The following is a 24,293-nucleotide window of genomic DNA, read 5'->3' on the forward strand; positions in this document are numbered from 1 at the left end:
CTCTCCTCTCCTCTCCTCTCCTCTCCTCTCCTCTCCTCTCCTCTCCTCTCCTCTCCTCTCCTCTCCTCTCCTCTCCTCTCCTCCCCTCCCCTCCCCTCTCCTCCCCTCTTTTGTCCATATGTTTCAGTTCAGTTTAATTCAGCTGTGAACTCCAGCTCTCATCCCTGCCCATACTGAGCTCACTGTGTGGTTCCTATTGAACTGGGCTTTGAATGCTAACCATGTGCACCGCGGGTAGACTGGCAGACACACACACACACACACGCACGCACACACGCACACACGCACACAAGCGTGCACACGTGCTTCTAAGCAGTGGAGGAAGTGGTTTTCTCTGGAGTTCATTGGATTTTTTTTTTTTTTAATTCTCCCCTGCAGAGGCCAGGATGGGGAAGACTAAACTCCAAAGAGTGTGTTTGTCGATGTGGTCGTGTGTGTGTTTGAGTGAATTTTGTTTACTCACTCTCAGATTACCCACTTTCCTTGTGTGTCTCTTTCTCTTATCTGTTTTTTTTTTCTCCTGCTTTGTTGCTCTTCTTTTGTCTGGTGATATCTCTCAAAATAGTAGCAGTTACACATCCATTTTTTGTTAGTGCTGCATTTGTTGTTAACATCAATCCTAATGTACAGGCAAAGTAAAATGAGTCAGATCAGTGCAACCAGAGGTCAGAGGCACACTAACAAACAGGCAGTAGATTGAGGGAACAAATAGGTTGACTGCTATATATATTTACTGTATGCAGGACTGCAGACTAACTTAGTAAATTAGTTGCACTGGTGCACTTAACTTTTTCATTTAGGTGCACCCAAAATTTTTCACTGCATCTTTTGATTCCAAGGACATACTTTATGCATTGACTTTTTTTGTAAATTCCCATACATAGTGAATTTCCTGACACACTGTAAATGGAAATACAGGTGCAAATGAGATAATCTGGGACTTAAAGTTAGTAAAACGTAGTTCATCTTTGGTTGTTTTATGAGCAGTGTTCGATTTTATGACCATTTCTGACTCCTCACTGCTTCACTTTCCCTCTGCCTGGTGCTGAATCGCTGCATGGAGGCTGGCTGTGCTCCGAGTTTCTTGGGGACATTGTGCTTTTTACCATTTAAATTTGGAATGCTGATGCCTTGGCAGCAGAAGCCCTCTTCCCAGCCGTGCCTTCTCTGCCCTCTTTTCAATTTCAATAAATGCAATGCATAATGTTGGTCATTTTATCATATCTCAATGTTTCCCACCAGTTGAGAATTTGCTACTGGTCGTGGGGGGCGCAAGTGTGACCGAAGTACTTGCGGAGACTCATGCAGTTTAGAGGGGGAAAGTGTTAGCCAGGTGGTTTCTAACGGCTACAATTGACAGGTGTTCCCTAAATGCCTCACATGCAGGTAAAGACTATAGACAGCTCTGCACAGAGAAGCTTTATGGCCCCGATAATTTACTCCAGTGAATGCAAGTAGGACAGGCTAGTAGATTTCACAGTTATGAGGCAAACACATACAGACTTCTAAATTCTAGGTGCACTGATGCAAACAATGAAACTTTGTAGTTGCACGCGACAGAATTTTGCTTGTATGTACAACAAAAATTATCATGCACAGATTTAGATTCCAGTTCCTGAGCTTGATATCACGATTTAACAAAGGAGTCGACTGACTTCATTTCATCTTGGCTTGCATAAAAGCACACACGCAGACAAGGAGCTCAACCTAATTTGCATTTCGACATGCACAATGTCCATACATCTAGTGTCTACAGAAGTGTGTCATCACGGTTGACAGCTGATAGCTCTCATGAAGCTCTGTGTGAAAAATGAGAGTTTGCATAGCAGTCTATAGTTGGCATCAGATCTTATATCAGGGCAAGTCACAGCACGGTTCAAGTTTAGGATAGTAGCTAAACCTGCAGACTTCACTGTGTGTTTACGGCTATGGAGCATGGATGAGTGTCCACTGGAATGTATGATTAAATGACAGACTCTCAGTCAAAATATTTTTGATGTTTCATTTATAATTGATTGCTTTCAATCTGGGAAACTATTAGTGTTTAAAAAAGACCAAATTCGTCATGACAACTTAATTTATTTTTGTTCTTTGTGTACAGCTGCTGGGAGACTCTTCATCTTTCCTTCTAATGCTGTAATTCTCAGGAGACGGGATGAAAGAGAGGAAAGCCAGTTAGACTCCCTGTGGTGTTGAATGCAGAGACAGCTGGACTCTGCACCGACTGTTTGTGTCATTTCTGTGTGCACCTTTGTGTGTGCAGCTCATTCCGATGTGCATGTGGATGTGTGCCTCCTGACCATGTGCCTTGTTTGTTTTTGTGTGTGTGTGTGTGTGTGTGTGTATGTGTGTTTGTGCAGACGACCCTAATTGGATCATGCTGTAGAACACTGGCTGTGTTGGTTTTAAAAAGAGCACAGCTTGCATCCTCTTGTCAAAGGATATCAACATAATCATATCTGTTTGGCCGTAGCAGCAAATATAAGACAATCAACTCCAGAAAGTATTGCTGGAAAAGAATTTTCTGTTTCCACACTGCGCATTAGTTAACTTATTAATAAAATTTATTCACATACTTATTTAAAACATGCACGTTACGGAAAGAGTGTTTTACGTCACAGAATAATGATCGTTAAGCACAGCTTTAAATTTCTATTTTACTGCATATGAAAAGATTAGGACTGCTTTATTAGAGTTGGTAATTACTGAATAAAATGCTGTGTAATTGAAATATTCTGATTGAAATTAAACAGATGATGTGAAATGGGTTTTCTTACAATTTCAATAGGTTGGGGACGAAGTTCAATCTCCACCATATTACTGATAATGACTGCAAAAAGGAAGCACTCTCATCCACTCTTATCAACTCTCATGAAAGAAATATTTTAATTTTATACCATCATTCAAAGGCATCAAGTAGCTAAAGGTTGTTATATGAAAACAAACTAATAAAACAAATATGGAATTGCAGCATCTTGCCATTTATTTTTTATGTAGCCAGTTACCTCATAGACTTGGATTGGTTGCTGTAAGGGATTTCATATGACTCTTCTCTGTTTATGACATGCTGCTCTTTCATGATCAGCGCTTGTAATGTTGTGCTGCTCATCAAAAACGCTTATGCAATGTGTGTGTTTTTCTGTGTGAGAGAAATGTTTGAGACACGTGAACTAGAATAATGCTTGAGGCGCAAAGTAATACACACATTACACACAGACACGCACCTTCAGCTGCAATATCAGCACAAACATTAAGTCATTGATAAGATTCAACGATAATGACTTTCCTTATTATCATGCATAGCGACTCCCCGCATGCTCCACACACACATTAAATACATAAATACACCACCATGCTGCCTGCTAATAGGCTCCATCTGTTATAAGCTGCATGTTCCCTGAAGTCAAGGCACTGAGTTCCTCTGCACTGTTCACATCACAGTCACTCTCTTCATCCGAGTCTTCTCTCTCACTTAGATGTTGTAGTCATAATCTCGTACAGATGTTATACAGACAGCATTTTGATCAAATATAGGTAAGCGGCGTGATGGAGCTCATTGCCAGCCGCCCAGCCCCCCACCGCCTCAGATCAGTCCCATTTCCCACATCGCCATCATCATCATCTTTGTCCTCTGTCTCTCAGACCCTGGTCTTTTCCTGGAGAGCACTGATGCATAGGAAAGCAAGGTTCCGCTCTCTCACCCCTCCAATCGCCGTCAGCCTCTCCCCCGTATGCCGGCCAATCGCCTGCTGCAGATGGCCAGCGAGGGAGGGGCTGAATGCGAAGGGTGGGCCGGGGGATGTGGTGTGTGCGTGTGCTCGCTGGTCGCTCCTTGACTCGAGGGATATAAAGGATGCTTGGCTGCTCTGGGGACGGGGGGGAATATCACCATAACGCCGCTCCATCCTCCACAGCGGATGTATTTGCGGTTTTTGATGGCTGTGCTGCTGCAGGAGCAGTGCTAATTTATGCCAAACATCTAAATGCTCCTCATTCTTTCATTCAAATGAGCAATAGGGCCTGATGTTGGACTTCTTGATAGGAGTGTCGTATCCGTGCAGATATCGATTTAGATCGTTTTCGTGCTTAAATATTAGGTTTGATTCATAGCAGCAATGTGGCATTTGGACGTTTGCAGTGATGCCACAGGCCAGTTTAGAAATTTATGCACGTGGAGTGGAACTAACAGTTTTACCTTTTGTTTCTCAAGATTTTGATTGATTTCTACCCGGAGGGGATTATGTTGCAGTGCAGATAGTGTCAGAGAATGACTGCTGTTGATAAAAGTGATGTCCAATGAAGGCGCTTATTTGAGGCGGTGGCGATAATGGAGAGAAACGCGAGGAGCAAAAGCTGTGATTCTTGAAAGCTGCAAGCATTTTTCTTAAAAGGGAAGTTTACACCAGCTTTCATCCCGTGGAAGCTCTTCTGGATGGATCCCCTCCTGTGCTGTCATGCTGCTAGCTTTATTGGTCAGTTGACTGGTTTGAGTACAGAAGGACCAGAGACAAGCTGAAGACATGTCCATCCAGATCCTGTCTGCAGGACCCTGTAAGTATGATGTGATTGTACAAGGTTTGACTGAATTATTTAGAATTAGTAGGAGAGCAAAGAGCCACAACTCAGCAGCCTGGATTTTTTGATGTAGATTATGTTTTGTGTCTGTTTTAAAGGCTTATAGTTGGTGCCCGGTTAAAAGTGCATTCATCACTTCGATATCAGCATTTGGCGTCCTCTAAACTCTGCTCTATACTTAGAACTACTTCTCCACAGCATCACAACGATCTATTTTTGGTCTGCTAGCTAACTAATGAATGCATGTGAGTCATGTGGTCTCACTTCTCCTGCAAAGGTTTGTGTTTACATGGAAGGGGATGTAACCACCAGAGAACTATACGGAGGATCTGTGGACGGGTTGGGTTGCACCATATTGCCAGCAGTTCTCAACATAAAAGACAAATAATTGACATATGTTGCTGTGTTCCTGACCCCCGCCAGAGCCACAGATCACAGAGGGAAGCTCTATACCTTTGATGATCCAGATGGAGTCTTGAGTTGTGCTGCAGAGAATTTATTGGGTACCACTGCAGTGAAGCTAGCCTATGTCCAAACACAGAACAGTCCTGAAGTCTGTTAAATGACTCACTTACACTAAAGTAGCTGGGTGAAGTTGAAGTGCAATTGCCACCAAAGCCTGCACAGTATGTAACCAAATTACTTTGTCCTTCCCGCTGACAACCCTGAATGGACAATGAGACATGAGCCTGTTGGCCATGAGAAAAAGCTCAGTGACCTGTAAGCATTTAATATTTAAGCAGCTCGTCAATATGGATTCATCTGCAGCTGGATGATGGAAGTATGAGGGTCAAGAATGATGGTGATGTTCCATTCCTTTTAGATGCTTTTCATCTTTACCATTTAGAATGAAGACTTGTGTTGTGGTAACTGTACAGTCAACTGTCTGATTCTTAAAGCAAAAAGCCACATAACATAATGATGTATCCCTTTTTATTTTCCCTCTCAACTGACATGGCTGCTGATACAAATAAAATGTGACAGAATAATAAGATGTCAGTGTTCTCAACCTGATTTGCTGAGCCTGATGGGATTTAATTTATGAATGAAAAACCCATTTTTCAGTTTTAAATAAAAATGTGTTTTTTGAGTGATGTCCAAGAAGCAGCCCCTACAGCTGAATGCTAAAGCTAATCCAGAAACATCAGAAATTGCTGCTCCTCGCTGTTTATTCCTGCGATACTTTTTTTCTCTAAATTGCTAGTTTTATGTACCATAAGGTGGTGATTTGAAAAACTTTAAAACATAGACTTCTGTGACCAACGTTTTATGAGTTTGCTTATATTGAGGCATTTGGATACAAAAGGCATCGAGTTTAGAAAAGGAGAAGAAAACACCATAAAAGAGACCCAGAATATAGAAAAGTAAACATGGAAATAAAGAATGACCAACTTGACCACCAAAACTTTTAGCTTTAGGTGGCCCTATTCTAAGTTCTGCCTCATCAGTTCAACTATTGATATTTTCCATTTGGACAACTTTGAAAAGATGTCGGCTTAGAGTCTGATATATTTGGATGTTTTTGCTGGAATCTCAGTCTATCAAATATAGTTTATATATGGTGCATATGTTGTTTTGTACAGAGAATGGTTTTATCCGGCCTTGAATGACTGTTTTACTGATGAATGTATGTAGTGACCCCTACTGTGTGAGACAAAGAGTGCAATGAATGTAGTATTGGAGGTTCTTCTCTTACTATCTCTTTGTTTGTTTTTCCTCGCAATAGAGGAGTATTGTAATTCTATGCATTATCTGTATGCAATTTTGTTATTTGCGTTTTTAGATATTTGTATCACATGTAATATCTTTTCAAAGAGAAATCCTGCAGATAAAAGCAAATTATATAGCATGTATGGCATCCTATCTATATGCAGTCAGGGTGGAGCCCGGATTCAGATGTGGGTCCTTAGTTGTTTGCATAGATTTGAGGCCCCAGAGTCATAAAAGGCCCACAATTAAATTACTTAAATTGACAGCAGACACAAACTACTCTGAAGCAGTGTTTGTTTCTCGCTTTTTCTCTGTGTCTGCCCCTGCTTTTCTCACCTCTATCTGCTTTCCTGTGTCTCTCAGCTCCCCTTTTGCTCTTGGAGGATGGTTAGAAACTGAGACACTCAGGAGCCTGAAGAAAATATGAAAACAACTAGATGAGATTAGACTTGGAACTGCTCGACTGTCTAAATTGGTGTGAAAAATTTCCCTCTGCAGAAACACTGTTGTAAATCAACTGGCAAGCTCCAAACAGACTCCCACCAGCACACGCAGCTTATTTGTTTCTTTATGTTGTTATTTTGGCACAGCAAATGATCATTTTTGGGTTCATGCACATGAGTGTTTTACATTAGCCGTTTCCCCCCAAGCTACACAGCAAACGCGTAACCTTCCTGCTCCTCTTAGACCGCTCTGTTGGGGTGTTTGTGCACAGATGCATGAGGGTATCCATGCATGTAAGTCAGATATTCCATCAGATAGTCCTGTGGCTCCCTGTTTTTTTAAGGCAGTTGTTTTCAGGGCTGTAATAACAGTGGATAGCCATGGGAGCCACTTGCCGCCTCCTGGCATGGAGACAGGCTATGGAGCTACAGCCTGTAGTTCCCTGTCTGCTGTGTAATCAACAGGACATTGGTCTTTGTTGAGGACAAGTCTAGTGAAAATCTATTCACAAAGCAGCAGAGTGACAGGGAGGCAGGCAGAGAGGCGAGATGAGGAGAGGAGGGCAGGACTGGAAAAGGCTAGAGAGGAGCATTTAGGAGTAGAGAAGGCAGGGAAGGGAAATAAATAAATGCACATGGATGAGGATGTGATGGACGGTGGACGATAACAGGAGAAAGTCATGCATATGTACACAAGCAGACCAGAAACAATCCACACAAACTCTCTCTGGACACATACGGAGACATACGTTACAAAACAATAATGTCAGCTCCAGAACTAGCTAAGGTTTGTGCACGTGTCTTGGTGTGTCTTCCTCTGGGAATACACTCTGACTGCTGAGCTGGTAAACAGGAACTATTCTGCTCTCAGCAAGCTGGCAGCCCTGCAGGTGCACACAAATACACACTGTCACACTAAAAGAGCTGGATTCACTTATGATAGTTCTGGTCTGTTTGTTGGATTTGTTGAGACAGAAACCACAGAACTTGATTCTCTGTTTATCATTCAACACTGCGTTCGAGGGATACATTACAGGTACTGTTTATAAAAAAGGAATCACCATTTGGCGAGGTTCCTCAGCAGCATTTTTGCAGCACTGAATGAGTTTATTTTTTTTCTTTTCCTCACACTGTTTATTTTAGGTTTTGTTGGGTTTTTCTTTATTTTATTCCAAACAGAAGCTGGCTAAGGAAAGGCAGACACTAAATCACTGCTGGATTATTTTAAGCGTCTCTTATATTCTTCTGTTTATTTACCGCTGAATGTTTCTCAAAGCTTCTTGTTTGCTACCAAATCTCACTTAAGTGTTTCAGGTGCAGACTCCGGCTTCATCACATCGCGTGTGTTAATGACAGCTTTTTAAGGTAATCACGTGCTGCTTGTTAGTTCTGTCCCTGACGTTTGTGGGAGTAATTAAGCGGGTTATCACAGCTCAGCTGTCGCTCTGCTCGTGCTGCCGTCAACTGGGGTCATGGTTGGGCTGAACTGATAGCTCTAGTGTGAAACGGGGGGGAACTTCCTTTGTGTTGTGTCCTGTGAAAGAATGCACTCATTGGATGCCGTGTGTATGTAGTGTTTCTTACTCTTTTGATGTGCAATGTTTAGCAAAAAACAAGCAGGATGCATTCGTTTCAATAAGTTTCTAGTAGTACCTTCAAATGTTGCTCAGCTTTTAATTGGAATAATCACTATATGTTTCAAAAGCTGTGTTTGTGTGGACAAAAACAGTTTCTGTGACAGGATTGCTGTTTAATTGAGCACCAATAACAATTAAAAGATCATTGGATTTCGTTCCTGCTTGCCACTTATACAGGCATGTGTCACATGTATATGCTGTATTTATATCAGCCACCGGTTTGACAGCCAGGATATGACATGATGCCAAGGTTTATTTGAAAAACTGGTTTCCATTAGCATGTAGAACATCTTCTTTTTTCATCTCAGACACATAAAGACTTTCAAAGATTATGTTAGTCGTCACTTTGCTGTCTTTATGTGCAAAATGGAATCCGCTTCTCAAACTAAGTGGATGGGATTACAGCTGTCCGTCATGAATGAAGGACAGCTGACATGGTCTCAGCATTATTTCCTTTCTCTCCTTCCTCTTTCTGTCCTCCTTTTCTTCAGAGGTATTTAGTAACACAGTGGACCACCGAGGCTCACAGTCTCCTCTCTCTCTGCACCCTTGTCAAGTGTTATTTGGTCTGCTGTGGTTTATTGGCTTGGTTTTGTTGTACAGCAGGACAATCGGGTGGTTTGGTTAGAGGAAGCTGATGAATGGCGTTCCCTGAGCCGTACAAAGCGTCCTCCTCTCTACTTCATTGATGTGTTGATGCAGCTCAGCTGGCTGCCCAGTGAGTTTGTACTGTATACTGTTGCGGGCTTGTAAGCAGACAGATGCACATGGGCGCTCAGCACTGAAAAGGACTTTTCTTCCTCTTTTATAGTCGCAGTCCTCCTCACAGTCACTGCTTCTCTTGTGGTCTTTCTGCTCTCTTTCTCCCCCAGTCTGTCTCTGCTGCAGCAGCACAGTAACATGGAAGATGGAGACAGTGTTTGGAGGTCACAGAAATGCAGTCAGAAGGCTGCAGAAAGACAAACTGTCAAAGTGAAAGTCACAGTTCTTTTGGTGAATACATTTCCATTAATCCTCTAAACATTGAGCAGTTCCTGGATGTTTTTTGCCCCTGTAACATGTACAACTGTCGAAGTGTCTATAGATGTTACCAGTACTGAAAAAAAAATTGTGACTCCATATAATATTGATAATTTTCTACTAACATTTTGAATGTGTTCCCTGAAAGTTGCAGAATTTTTGTTGCATGACTATTGGTCACTCCTGAGTCAGTTATGGCTTCATGATTATACTGAGAAGTGCAGAATTTATTTATTTATTTTTTCACTGGATCTACTTAGCTCAAATTATTTATTTTGGATTTTTTTTTTTTTATGAGATATGTTGAATGAAGTGATTTTGTTGAAAATCACAGTTTTAAGTTTAGTTTTGGTCAAGTTTTCCAGCAGAAAAGCATGACACAAAATCCTGCTGGCAGATTTTGGGCTTCAGAGGGTTAATGAATTTCAGTGCGGAAGGTAATTTGTGTACAGATTTACCCATGCACATTTTGGCTCATTTTTTTCATCACATTTCTGGAGCATAGTGACGCTGTCCGTGTCTATGGAATTTATTATACCACAGATATTATGCTGCACATCTGCATCTACTCCAAAGTCCTGACCTCTGATTCACTCATCATCAGCTGACTCCCTCGCTGCCCGTCGTTCTTTCTGAGAGGTGACAATCCCTCTCAGTTATTTATTCCAACAGGATCAGTCAGATATGTGCCCTCTTGCATAAACATGCAGCCGGACTGACTTCACTTTCAGCTCACAGAGACAAGAGGTTGTCAACTCTCACGCACTGAGAGTCCATGAAGACCACCACTGAAGCACAGTTCGCTGTCATCTTCTGCGCACTTGAATATATTACTTAATAATTTGATTCACTTTGTAAAACCCAGAGAACATACTCCAAACCTCAGGGGATTTAATTTCTTTTTGAAGCTCCTGCGAGCCGCCGTGACACTGAACATGGCTGGTTTGACCATTTTTTTCCACTACATGGGCTTTCTCAGGGACAGGAAAGCTCGACTGACTGCTGAACCAAACCAGACAGCTAACAGAGTTGGTAGGTGGTCCCAGAGAGTGCTATAGAGGAATACTAATAATATAAACATTTAGGTATTTTTTTGGGATTTGTATCAGAAAAAAAAAATGTCTGCACGTGCTGCATTACAGTCTATCTGTTGCATCAAAAATAACGTTCTCTCTGCAGCTTGCATGCTGACACATGCTCATCACAGTTTTATTTGCTTGATCATGACTTGTTTTTGAGCTGTATGTCATGTAAACCAATTAAAGAGCTCATCAGAGTTTTCTTCATAATAAGTAAAAAATAATGGTAATCCCCTTGACTTCTTTTTCCTTCAGAGACAAGAAAGGAGCTTAATTTTTCTCTTAGTGTAAACAGTGAATGAGCTCTTTATTTGGTTTCCTCACTGAAAAGATGTTGGCTCCCAGTCAAGCTTCTCTCTGGATGGATGTGCACGAGTATCTGAATCCAATTTGGGCTCAAAGTGGGGAAATGTTGAGATAATTTAGTCAAAGTGAATTTATGCACAGATAAAGATGCTGTTTTGGCATTTAATGACGTCAAGAAAGCTTTTCACATGATTGTAAATGAAAGGAGTGATTATTCGTGTATTCCTGCTTTAGTAAATGGGTTGTTTGATATTATGTTTGCAGCAGACCCACCACTTTTAGATGGCTTTAAAAATGCTCTTCCAGATGACATTCAGACATTCAGTCTCATAATGTGTGTAAATGCACTTAAAAGATGGTAAGAAAGGCATTATTTACATTAAGGGTCCGTAGTTGGCCCAGTGTGGAAGCTCACAGTGACCAACAGAGTATTAGTCAGAGAGAAGATTACAACCAATCATTATTAAAGCCTATTTCACCCGCAAATCCACCAGCGACAACTGTTTGGCTGGCTTAACTTTTTTTCCCTGTGAGTAGCTAACCGGGCGCACGGGGAGGGAGAAACTGTTTAATGCAAAGCAGCACTTGTTCCTAAATCTTGTTTTGGGGAGGGGTTGGTGACATGGGGGGACACGGCGAAGAAAAGCCAGTTGGTGAAGGCAACAAGGAGCTGGCAGTGCCTTTGGCTTTCTGCTGCTCGGTGGGTGGCGGGGCGTTGACCAGTATGGCACGGCTGCTGTTCAGTCGCCTCGTCGCCACAAACAATGGTCCAGTTAAAAAGCTAGAGCTGGTAGAGCGATAACCGCTGTAAGGTGTAGTTTAGGCCCAGATTGATCGGAATGGCTCGTTGCTGATTTTTGGTTCACAATGGCGGTGCTGGATAACCACAGCTGGCAGTACGCCCAGGCTGGGAAAACTCTGATCAGACTGTCAGGTACAGTATTTTCTACTGTAAATGTGCTCTGTGCTGTTTCTCCAAAACCCTGTTGTCATTTTTAGCAGTAGAAGTAAAGAGGCCAGATCCCATCAAGTGTGATGCTGAAATTAATTTATGTTTTAACAACTTTGGTTGAGGAATATTTAAGAAAACTCCTTTAAATCTGCATTATTATTTTTTTCATAATGTTTTCTCTGTTGTGATATTTAAGATATGTCCATGTTGCTTTTTTTTTTTAACACTTTTGCAATACTATACAGTGCTATCTTCATCACCTTGCATTGTACAGCTGGCTATTGCGATTTTGTTTTTGCCTTCTTGATGTTTAATAATTGCCTTTAATGTGTTTGCTCAAAAAAATTGAACAGTGAAGGAGAAACCTTGTTTTTGCATAATAGTATGTTATTGCTTGTTATCCATTTGTAGAAAACAGTCTTTTGGATTCTTACTTGTTTTAAGGGGAATGATTATACTGCTGCTGTTTTCTTTTGAGATTGTTTCGTCGATTTTATTAGCGGTCCGTGTCGGGAAACCGACGCTACAGCTGTAGATCATAAGTCTAGTAGAGAAGAACTAGCAGAGTGAATCATTAGTAGACTAATAACAAACTGCACACAGACCTGCATATACTTGTTATTTCCTGAACAATATGTACTATTCAGAACTTGTACATACTATTACAAAAAGTTCTGCAGTGCTGCTACATTATAGCAGCTCTCGAGAGGACAAAATAACAGTACAGAGCAAACTCATCCAGAAGCCTTTCACTGAATATTGCTGATGTGAGGAATATAATGTTGAGTTTTAATTGAAGCTGAGTTAGTGAGATTGATGTTTTTGACTTTTGTCAGTCAGTGTTACTGAGGCTGAGCGGAGCCAGTGTGGTTTGTCTGAATAATTCTGCCACATAATTAAGTTTTTTCCAGTGTTTGCAGCATATTTTCTTCAGACATTTACTACGCATTTGCTTTTATTTATGTGTTGTTTTGTTTTATGGTGGAATAAAAGATTACTGTAATGTTTAGATCTCTATAGGAGCTGACACTTTGTGCTCTGTCTGTGTTTATGGGAAGTAAAGGGGACACTGATAGCTACTGTCTGTGCACACTGATGTCTTTTTATATACTTTACTGCCACTGCTTAAGGTGTCCTCTTTTCAGTTTACTATGTGGGTCATTCTGCTCAGTTTGTGCTATGCTGCAACGCCTTTAGTTACCGTGGCGTATAAATAGAAGGAAAAGTTAGTCAGGGGATACTGTACATCCTTTGTTTACTGCATGTTAAGGGCAGCTACTGTTGTAATTCAACATCATGCTTTGACAGTTTGTCAGTCTGCTAGCCACAGCAGATCAGTGCCAGGTGCCAAGACAGAGTGAGCAGGACAGCTGGCCTGAATCTTAAGCACAGGTGGGACTAAAAGTGGCTGTAACGAAGGTAAACTACAAGGCAAGTATTGTCCATAACATCACGCTGGGTTTAACTTCCTGAAATACTCTTATCAGGTAGCTGGGAGATTCAATAGCCCTCACTTTCAGTCTTCCTTTCTGTGCCCTCTTTCTCAGTTTTAAGACTTGGAGCCTGCAGTGATAATGAATGCAGGTGTCTGAGGAGATGACTGCTCCATGGCGATTAGGAGAAGTGCTGCTATTTGTCACGAGAGCTCTGCAGAATGAGATCACAACAAGGCCAGCTGAGGGGGGACTTATCAGGCCTCTGGCGTAGTTTCATTTAAGATACATATGCCAAGACCAGGGATGAAACCTGAAGTCATAGGTCCAAGTCATTGCTTGACTGTGCAATCATTCAATCAGTCTTTTCACCTGGGACATTGTTCTGATACACTACAGCACATTAGCGTGACTTCTTCGCTTTCATCGTAAGATCAATAGAAACGTTCTTTGTCAGATCCAGTAAAGGCTGAAGTATCAGTTCACTATGCTGTCATTGTGTCCTAAGAGATGCTGTTCAGGGGAACCATCAAACTTTGCTGCAGACTTTCAAACTTCTAAGACTCGTCTGATGTACTGGAACTGTAGGTGACTCATTTTTACGCCACCCTGGGGGAATTATCATGGAGCTCCTGCTATATAAAAGCTGAGTATAAACAGAATGAAGTTGATGATGGCAAGACAAGTGCAAAAAAGGGATGCTGCCATCTTTCTTGACACGGTGACAATACCAAAAGACGTTTCTTGATTGTTGGTGTAGAATTTATTCACATTTTTTTCTCCCCTTTTTTGGCTTCTAAAAAGGGGCATGAGGAAACAAATCTGAGAACACTGTTGTAGTGTGTGGAAAACTATAAAAAAGACAACATTAAGTACTGGGAAATGATACAGTGGGTTGCCAATAGTGAAGCCTAGGGGAACACTAAGTATGTCAGAAGCCAATAGAGTCAGCGGAGGGAGGGGAGAGTGGAGATAGAGGAACAGACGAAGTGGTGGGACATCACACCAGAGATGAGAAACAAAGTGTGAAAAGGAAAAAAATAAGGAGATTTGTAAATCAGACACGGAGGTAAGGTTGTTGTTCAGGCTCAGTGAGGTGTGAAAGGAACGGAGAAACAGCTGTAGCATCATAATAACAGCACATAGAGTCCTTCTAATCTCTCAAGGTGTGTTCTAACCTCAACCAGATTACAAGTCAAACAAGTACACGCACAAAACAGGCCGTCACACACATTTTCTTATTTGTGCATTATTATTCCCTCCCTGGGCTTCAGGTTTGGGTGTACGTTTGGATGTGTGTATTTGTCATCTTTTTGTTAGTGGATCTCCTTTTACAAAACTTGCAAGATATTTTCACGAGTGTGTGCGTTTTGTTCAGCAGTGCATTAACATGAGAGCACATATGTGACCGTTGTAGTTCATTATACAGCACTGAAACTTCGTTTGTGTCTGTCACTGGTCTCGCAGTGAAACAGCTCACTCACATGCACGATTATCAGGCTTGTATAAGGCTGCTGACCTTCACTTATCTTTGTACTGCTTTGCACACTCCTAAACAAGAGATATATTTAGACTATGAGGTAGATTTGTCATACTGTATGTTGTGGTTACAAATGGCAGAGATATGCTTATGTTGCTCTTTCATTGCAAAGGTTTTATTGTGTTGCACACCTTTATGAATTATATATACGTGTTCCATTGTGGACCTCCATCCCCATGACCTACATGCATAGATGGATGTCAGATTGCGGTCAAGGGGTTAGATAGGTAGGGTTATTTGTTTTGAGTATGGCACTATTTCTCAAAACATTCAGAAACATTACTTCAAGTTTGTGCTATGATAATGGCTAGTACTGAAATGACTGGATGATAAAATGATGTAAATAGACAAAAAAAGTATCAAATTTTAAGTCAAATGACAACAAACCCATACAATCATCAAAAGTAAAGATTTGTTTGTACATTGTATAGAAAAATGATCAATAAAAGAATTGACAAATTATTTAGCTAAAAAGAGGCTAAATAACCGTCAATAGGGCCACCAGAAGAAATATGTGCTGTAAAAACAGGTGAAATCAACATCAGATATCTGTAAAATAAAGACATTTTTCATGGAAAACAGGGCAATTTCATAGTCACACATTGTAGAAGGGTTTAAAGTCTAATTACTATTTGTAGACGTTTAACTTTAATGTGGACATAATTTACAGTTTTCTTTTTTTGTGTGTTTTTGTATTTTATGATGGTTTTACTAAATACTATCAGTAATTTACCAAAACAGGGAAATGTATAAAATACCAGTTTAAATTTTTATTTTCTGGTTTGACCTGAATTTATGGCTTTTATACATTTTTTTTTTTTTTTTTTTTACTGAACAGAAAGTTAAAGTAAAAACAATAAAGCAGAAACTGTCCTGATACAGGTTTTTTTCTTCAGATATCGACAAATATCTGCAGAGTAATGATGTTTTTTTGCTGACAGAAGTAGTCTAACTTTATGGTCAATAAAGGAAGTAATTGTCATTAATAGAAATACAGATTTTTGATATGGACGTTAAAAGCTTTTTTTGCCTGTTTTTTGTGGTTAAGTAATAATTAACATGTTTTTCTGTGGTTTTATTTGTTATTTAATAAAATGATAATAATAATGATAATAATGATAAATCATTTAGAATTACAGCTGCAAGATTTTAAAAAAAATTCATTATTTCCAGTGTCAGCAGTGTTTTTATCTGAAGGTTTCATGCTACAGATTACAGTTTAAGCAATGCGTGCCATGATATTACTGTTTTGTCCCAGTCTTCCCATTTGTTATTACTTATTCATCAACGTTTTGCTGTGCTCAGAGGTTAGATCCAGGTCGAGGGGTTGTGGTGGGAGCAAAGTGTTATTTTTGCTGTAAGCCACACTGTAACAACAGTATGAGAAACCCTGATGAAAGCTGAGCTCACCACAGTCCCCAGGTCCCCTGCCAGCTCTAGATGAAGGTCACAGAATGGGAGCAGAGGTTTCTAGAAGTGGCTTTTCGTGTGTTTGTGTGAGAGAGGAAGAGAAAGACCCAGAGTTAAAGAGAGGAATATAAATAAATTAAAGGGATATGCAGGAGAGTTTGGTAGAGAGGCAGAGCCAGCGAGGGTTCGAGCTCTCAGCTGTTTATCTTATCGCCCTGTTGCACCGCGGCAACACACTTTCCGTTGTTCTAGTCGAGGTTGTCACACGAGGGACGCAGCAACTGCCCTGCCAGATTCAGTATTTGCACTGGTCACAACAACATCTAGGGAAAAGGCAGATTGATGTCCACACACTAGGGAGATTTAAGCAGAAATAATACACAAGGTATTTTCATATTGCAGATGAATGCAGAATAGCACTAAAAGTAGATTTTGTCAAAGCCACAGCAGTAGATCAACATTACATTGTGTAAATCAGCACTTGATTGAGTTTAGGTTGAATCTTCTATACAATTGTGGTGTTTCTTTGTTTAACCCTTAGATGCTCGAGTGATTGAACCCTACACTCTTCCATAGGTGCGTAAGAAATCACCTGTATAAGAATACAGGTGATTAAATGTGTTTTTCTATAATTTTTTTTTGTCATTTTGGTTAAAAAAATAATCATTTGTATTATTGTTTGTATTAAATCTTTGTAGACACAAGACTGATTTCATGCTTAATATATGTTTATTTTTCACTTCAGAACAGATTTTAAACATTTTGATAATTGAAAAAGAAGAATTTGACATAGAACAGCAAAAGAAGAATGTCAATGTCCATTTTGTAGTAATTTTTTTTAACTCTTCTCTTCCAGCTCTTGCTACTCTCTGTCCCTCCAAGTTTGTGTACTTCATCACCTCTTGTATGATATTATCAGTGATAGAGAGCTTGGGGTAGTAATACTATTATTACAGTTTCCTTAAAAGTATAAAAGGCAGCTTAAAATTTTAAATGGAATGATATTAAACACAATTTTTTGAGGAATACCTGGAATATGCAATAATTAAAAACTTTTTGTTCCAAAGATATTCCAAGAAAACAACCTCACCGAGTCATTTATGATCTACTTATGCATCTAAGAGTTAAATATCTTGTTTCTGAATATTTGTAAGAGAACTAACTTGATTCCGCTCAACCTCTAAGGGCAGGACCTAGAATGTCTTACTACATCTGTGCAACAAAACTGAAAGATCCAAACACAAATCTGAACGAAATACCACCAACAGAATACTGGCTGGTTTCACTCTGAACACTACAACTGCAGTGCTGCCTAAAAAAACCTGGCGGTAGACAGTCGGGGATAGAAGATTCCAGGGGGACTCTGATGTTTCCTTTCTCAGTGTGAAATATCGATTTTGTGTTGTGCCGAAGTGAATTCCCTCGAGGATCGGCTGTGGCTCGTGCCCTGCTTTTTGTCTGGGGGTCTGTAGGTTTTACTCAAAAAGCTCACACAGTGGCACATCCCTCTCTCGAAGGGATTCTGAGAGGTTGTTGGTCACACTGCTGCACACTGAAGCACAGGTCAGAATGGCAGCACGTATACACAAACAAGTTTGCGTACACATATAAAGTAAGATAAGTTTCTAGTAATCCCACAGTGGGGAATTTTGCATTGTTACAACAGCAGAGGGGAAGCATGTAAGGAATATCAGTTGAAAAAATAAATCAAAATATATGTATATTTTGAAGTAATAGTTCTGATTGTCCAAGTTCAATGGTTTTGCACAAATTCTTTCAGAGAGAAGTATTAATACTGCACAGATTTGTCCATAAATAGAAAAGTAAAGATATTGTACAGATTCTAGTATATGTAGAAAAACTGAGGTTGCATTGGGTTTTTAAGTGAACAAAATATTCAGAATTCACAGCTATGAATGTGTTGATTTTGCTCCAAAAAGAAGTCTGCAAATTTTTCGGTGAGCGGTCTACTGGGAGCAGGGCTGGTTGGAAAGCCTGACAGAAATTCTAAGTTACAAATTTATACCTGCAAAGACACATGCATAGACTCACAGGGGTAGAAATACAGACATGCATGTACGGTAAGGCCCGGGTAAGACATGGAAGTTGCAGAAGCGGTTGACACAGACGTCTGGCGTTTGGAGGTTCTGGTGAGAGGGGGTTTCCAGAAGCTATCAGACGGTTCTGTCGGGAGTATGCTGACCCCATAAACAGATCTGCTCCCACACTTCCTCTATTTCTGCACCGTTCACCAAAAGCTCCCCACATCCTAAGCTCATCCAAGTCAGGACAAAGTGAGCCAAACCATGCTGAGCGGTGTGACAAATGCCTCCCAGTTCTCCCGTTTCACACAAACTCCTAGTAAGGTTCACTTACTGGGCTCAGGCCCAGAGCTGAAGTAAGAAAGAGCCATCTGAAATCCGTCACTGTAAATCTGCTTATATCGCAGACACTAAATTCGAAAAAGACTTTCATTTATACAAAGGATGAGCGCGCATTTGTTGCATTTGGACTCTGAAATGTTGATGAATGGTGAAGTGCTGGGTGCACATTATCGACATTAAACGCTTCTCCATAGTGGCTGAATCTCTGGATCTCGCCACAGCTGTCCTCGCTGGCAGCTGGAATGTGTGTTATCAAGACGGTCCGGACAACAGCCAGGAGAATTGTCCTGTCGTATTTCTGCAGTATTATCCAGCAAGCCTGCTCTGTCACACTGCACTACACACACACTGCCTCCCTTATAATTGGTCTGCGTTTGAGGTTACGAGGTTATGAGCCAGAGGATTGGCATCATGTGGCGTGCCAGGCTGCCCAGATGCACCATGCACAGTCTAGCCTGTGGTCTAAAAGATTGGAATCAAAAGGATTGGCTCTGTGCACTGAGGCTTTGTGTTCCACTGCCCCGTGGAAAGACGACATAGCTTATTTTGGATTATGAGTTGGGGCTGCAGTGCTTGTAAGTGAAGGAATTGGTTGTATTTATCCCTGCATGTGTTCCGGTTTTGGTTGGTGCATTATCTCAATTCTTACCTAAACTCAGCGCATTCATTCCCCATTACATCTCATTAAAATAAGTTAAGAGAGTAATTAAACAAGCCTGCAACCCAGTTTGGATCCTAAGGGTTGATGTTTTCAGTTTGTGGTGTGTAGAATAGGTATAGCACCAAAAAGAAAGCGTTCTGTAGTAGTGCATTCTGATCAGTATGTGAATGTTTCCACGCTAAAGTTGGGAGCGCAAAAAGGAAATGGATTGGCACGCCTCTGTTATGTGAATTGACGGATTTAGGGCGCAATCTTCGTAGCGTTATAAAGATAAAAAGAAGGGCTGAGCATAGGGAATCTGTGCCGCTACCTCTCGCTTTCTAAAATCACACAGAGCAACAGGAGTGAAATGTACTCGTACCTGCATGGGAAATATTTGTTTTTCACAGTGATTTTAGAATCGAGCTTTGCAAAAACACACACAAATAAATGACTTTAAAACCAAGCATCAAACTGCTCGCTCCCACGTTAAGGCACAGTCATTCTGGGCCTTTCAAAGTTAAATGTAAGCTACAATTTTGCATCTTCACCTCTGTATTCTGTGGTTCTGAGTTGTTTTACTACAATATGACTGCTCAACTGAAAGGGCTGGCTGACCTTTCAGCTGCATGAAAACACACTGACAATTTGCTGCCAGCACTGTGCACAGAAAACGGTTTGCGTTAGTGCATCATTGGGCAAACCGTCATCTTAATGAATGATAGCACATAGTGGGCAATTTACAGAATTACAGCAAAACATAGTGCCATTTGTGTCAATGTTTTAGCAAGACAAGAAAAAAAACGTACTTTTGACCTTTTCCGTTATTTTTATCTGTTATTGCATGTCTACTAGATGAAAATAACATTACAAATGGGAAACATCAATGCAAATTGTCACAAAGAAAAATAGCACCACACATGCATTTTAAGGTACAAACCTGACAAGCAGGAACATTATCATACATCATGTTATATGTCCCAATGATGGATGTCTGCACAAGATGTCTCTATCACTACATGTGCACAGAGAGAGTGTAAGTGCACATATGAATTCCCATATGTGTGTGTGTGTGTGTGTGTGTGTGTGTGTGTTTGTACCTGCTTGCATGTGTGTCCTGATTGACAGACCAGCATGCATTACTGATGTCTAAATGATTCACTACCTGTCATGTGTGCAGCTGATCTTCTCATCTCGCAGTCATCACCTTGTATTTCTAACATGCTACATATATGAAATATGATGTAAGGACACATATGTCGCTATGGGCTCTGCCTCTTGCCCTCATTTACTGCTATGAATTAATAATTGCAACAGAGCTCCCTGTAAAAACCTTATTTAGTGGACGAACACTTTGCCTTTCACCTCATTTTACAGGACACTGAGTGCACACTGCCAGTAAAATGGATTGCTCTCATTATGAGCGCGTTATGAACAAGCAGTTTGTGATTGAAAAGCTTTATTTCATGCTCAGCAGACTTGTAAATGGAGGGTTGTGTGTAGTGAAGAGAGGAGAAGTGTGCTAGTGTGTGTAGCAAGAGGTGATCACTGTATGTAAGGTGATACTTTATTTCTTTGGGATATTGTGTAGGTTATTTCTGCATGTAAACAGGATTAAAATTACTTGCAGAACTGTGTCTGTTGTACTGTTTCGACATCACAAGTAACGGGCCTTGATGCTGCAGAAGCAAGTTGCTCTTCACCAACTGTTTGGTTGGTTTTTTTTCTAGTCATGCAACACTGATATGGAATTTCCAAACCTCATTTTCAAAAGCAGTGTTCCGGCATTAAGATGCACGACAGCCACGCCTGTTTCAAACTCACCGCAGTCCTCCGTATAAACCCAGAGTGCACGTATGTCCAGCTTTGTGCCAGACGTGGTGTTCAGAAGAGGTGCAGAGCTCCACTTTTAGCAGGGCTGCGGCAGTATAACGGAGGTCAGTGCTGGCTGTGTGCCAGGGCCAGTATCTTACATAAACCGCCACAGTGAGGAATGTGTCAGGGCACACTTCACAGGAAACACACACATGTGCCAGCACACACCGAGTGTTGCTGCCCTGGAGCGCTGATTTTCAGTACCTTGAAGCACTGTTTTTGAAGACACGCAAAGAAGTCTGTGTTTGGACCCTAACTGTTAGCATGCTCGTGTTCTTTATGTGTGTGTGTGTGTGTGTGTGTGTGTGTGTGTGTGTGTGTGTGTGTGTGTGTGTGTGTGAGGTAGAGGGGAAGGGAACTGGATGAAAAACAGGTGCAGCAGGTTAAAAAGAGACAGACGGTAACAGAGAGGCAGATTATAAAAACCACGAGTGTGAGCGGTGAGAGAGGCACTCAGCTCTTTGGCTCTTTCTCTCCTCTCACCAGCCGTGGAAAGAGAATGAAACCATTACTGCTACGTCAGTCCCATCTTATCTGTGTTGGTATCGACATTATTCGTGAGTCAGGTAATGTCCAGTCTTCCTACAGCGAGCTGATGTGCTGTCACCCAGGCCTGACTGCTGCTGCTAACTCCCTCAGACCGTGGCCGAAATCGATACTACATGAGCCATTAAAACCCGGAGGAGTTATTTAGCCGTCTCTCTGTCTTTTCTGCAGTCTCCTCTGTCTGCATTATTATATTCGCTGTGCTCTGCTGATCGTTCCGTCCCCATATTGTTCCTCGCTTGTGTCATTATTGGCCTGTGCTTCTCTGTTCCCATCTTTTCATAGCGCACACTTCAAAAGACTGTCCCCTCCAATTCCATCTGCCATTTGTGTCTATCAATCTGTCTCTTTCTCTTTTTTTCCCTTCAATTCCTCAGGTTGTACCTCATTTGCAACCAGAAAGAAGCAGTCATAGGTTTACTGATACCTTCTCAGTTTATTTCACTGCTTGCATCAAGCTGCAAATACTACTCCAGCTGGAGATAATGGCTCATACTGTAGTTTAAAGTGAAATTAGAATCATGACTGACTTTTATCGGAGGGCATTTGGTTTGTGTGTGAGTGCATGATTCAGCACTCAGCAGTCTAGCCGCTATCTAATTAGCTAATTTCTATTCGTAGTCCGTGTGATTAAATATTTATATTATAACTGTCAGAGCAGCGCTGTGTTTGTGTAAAGTTGTTAGCTCTTAACTCTGAAAGTATTTGTCTCCCTTTATGACCCCTCAGCTCTGTTTACCAACACAGAGGCTCCAAACAGCAGCTTATTGGAGCTTTTTATGAGATACTGTGTGTTATTTTTAAGCGGCGTTCTCAGCGTGCAAGTCTGTGCCACCAGTCAGAAATAAGATTTCTGCTCTGATAGGATGTAAGATGATTAACCAGATACCTTACATTGCCTGTGTGTTTATGCATGGAAGTGTATCTTGTGTCTATGTGTGTAAATGTGAGAGCGATGACTCACAGCTAGATGAGGAATATGTGATGACATCAACTGCATCTGCAGAGAGCTCAGCCACCTCCTCACTCACATGCATATATCCACCGGTCAGTATCTTCATGGATGATGTGCTTTTACTATTTTACTGATTATTGCATTATAGCTCGGAGCTGTACATGATTGTGAAATTGTTCTGAATAATAGATACGCTTGTCACGAACCATCGGATCCATTTAACTGTGGCAAGTAAGAAAATCTGGATTGATATTTAACCATATCAGTAACTGTACATTATTCTGTTCAGTGGACTGTGTGAATCAGTTGTCTTCATGACTGATGACTGTTCTGACAAATCCAATAGATAAAAGTCAGCTAGTGTGCATATATGTGTGTGTATGTGTGTGTGGCATTACCCAGCATGCCATCTGTTGAGGAGGCGAGGCAAAGGGGATGACATCTGAGGAACATATCATACAGACTAGGCAAGACCATGGTGGAAAATACTAAAATACCAAAAAAAACACAGGTTTTTTTATATTCTGTAACTTTATGGAAGCTACTAAATGTTTAGTAATTAATCTGACATACAGACGGTCTAATTACTTCTGAGCTACCAGTAATAACAACCCAGTCGCTTGACTTGCTGTAAGTTAATCATGTTGTTCAACTGTAACCAACTCATTTAATTCATATGCGCTTTGGTCCCCTGATATCAGCATTCTAGTGGAGCATTTTTATGTCACGAACTGTACTGTCCAAGTGTTTGACAATGCTTATTGCACCGTTCCTTTGATTTTTATTCAGTATGTCTAAGAAAGTGAAATGTTTTGCCTCTCACAGGCTGTAGACAATGTGTCATAGACTTGGTTGAGGTGTGTGTTGGGTCAGTTAAGCTCCACACCAGTGTGAAAGTTAAAACAACTGTAACTTTTGTCAAAAGATTGATTATGAGTCTCCTGTCTTAACTGTTCTATGTTTTCCTGTGTTTCAGGGTTTCATCGGAATGAGGACATGAAAGCCATCGATGTGCTTCCCATCCTCAAGGAGAAGGTCGCCTTTCTCTCAGGTCAGACACAATCCCAGCTTATTGTTATTATGACACTGATACTGTTTTTATTAAAACTACCAATCAGCATCCTTTATATGAAGTTTATAATCAAATCTAGTTGTCCTTCAGCTAGTCATTTTAAATTCTACTCCTTGTTTGACAAAGCCGCTCTTTGTTTGTATTGCTGTAGAGTACTTGGGTACCGAACCATTTGTCAAAATTAAAATTTGTAAAAAGAAAAAAGCTTCTGATTTTCGAATTCCGAGAGGTCCTTGAACTAATCATGTGTAATGTGCAATTCCATAGGAGAAGTTATTTAAATCTAAGTTGCAGTTGTGATATGTTAACAAAGTTAGCGTAGTCTACATATCTCAATTAAACATCTGGCAAAAGTGGCACCCAAATAACCAAATGATCAGCTGACTGAGCAGGCAACACATAAACAAAGGCTATAATCTCCAACGCAGCAGTTATGGGTTCAAATCCAGCCCATGGCCATTTACTGCATGTCATTCCTCTACTCTTCTACCCGTGTTTCATATGTCACTATGCTTTCCTACACATATTAAAGGCAAAAAGGAACAAAAAAAAAAAAGAAAAAATCTGGCCGAAGTAAACCACTTGCATGCACCAGATTCTGTTAAAAACTGAAAATACTGCACTCTCCAGTGCAGCTTAAAAACTATGAATTACTCAGCTGCAGCGAACAATCTTGAAACAAAAACTGAGTTTTCAGGGGAACTCTGAGCTCTGCT

At 40.8% G+C, this 24,293-nt stretch overlaps 1 protein-coding gene across 8 annotated transcripts in view; it reads left to right on the top strand.

Moving 5' to 3' along the window:
- Window positions 1-24,293, top strand: part of triob (trio Rho guanine nucleotide exchange factor b) — a 106,149-nt gene that overhangs the window by 13,663 nt on the left and 68,193 nt on the right. For 6 of the 8 annotated variants that reach the window (XR_008602729.1, XM_035951549.2, XM_055013550.1 and 3 more), the window contains one exon: window positions 23,482-23,556. Coding sequence is in view for 7 of the 8 variants with exons in the window: in XM_035951549.2 (XP_035807442.2) it covers window positions 23,482-23,556 (75 nt within the window). In the remaining variant the exon portion in view is untranslated. Of the gene's footprint in view, window positions 1-3,884; window positions 4,552-11,622; window positions 11,705-23,481; window positions 23,557-24,293 lie in introns of those variants that run through there. The other 2 variants (XM_023277587.3, XM_023277586.3) reach the window with 2 other exon arrangements.

This window comes from Amphiprion ocellaris, chromosome 9 (genome assembly GCF_022539595.1).
Source record: "Amphiprion ocellaris isolate individual 3 ecotype Okinawa chromosome 9, ASM2253959v1, whole genome shotgun sequence".
In the NCBI taxonomy this organism is placed as follows: Eukaryota; Metazoa; Chordata; class Actinopteri; family Pomacentridae; genus Amphiprion; species Amphiprion ocellaris.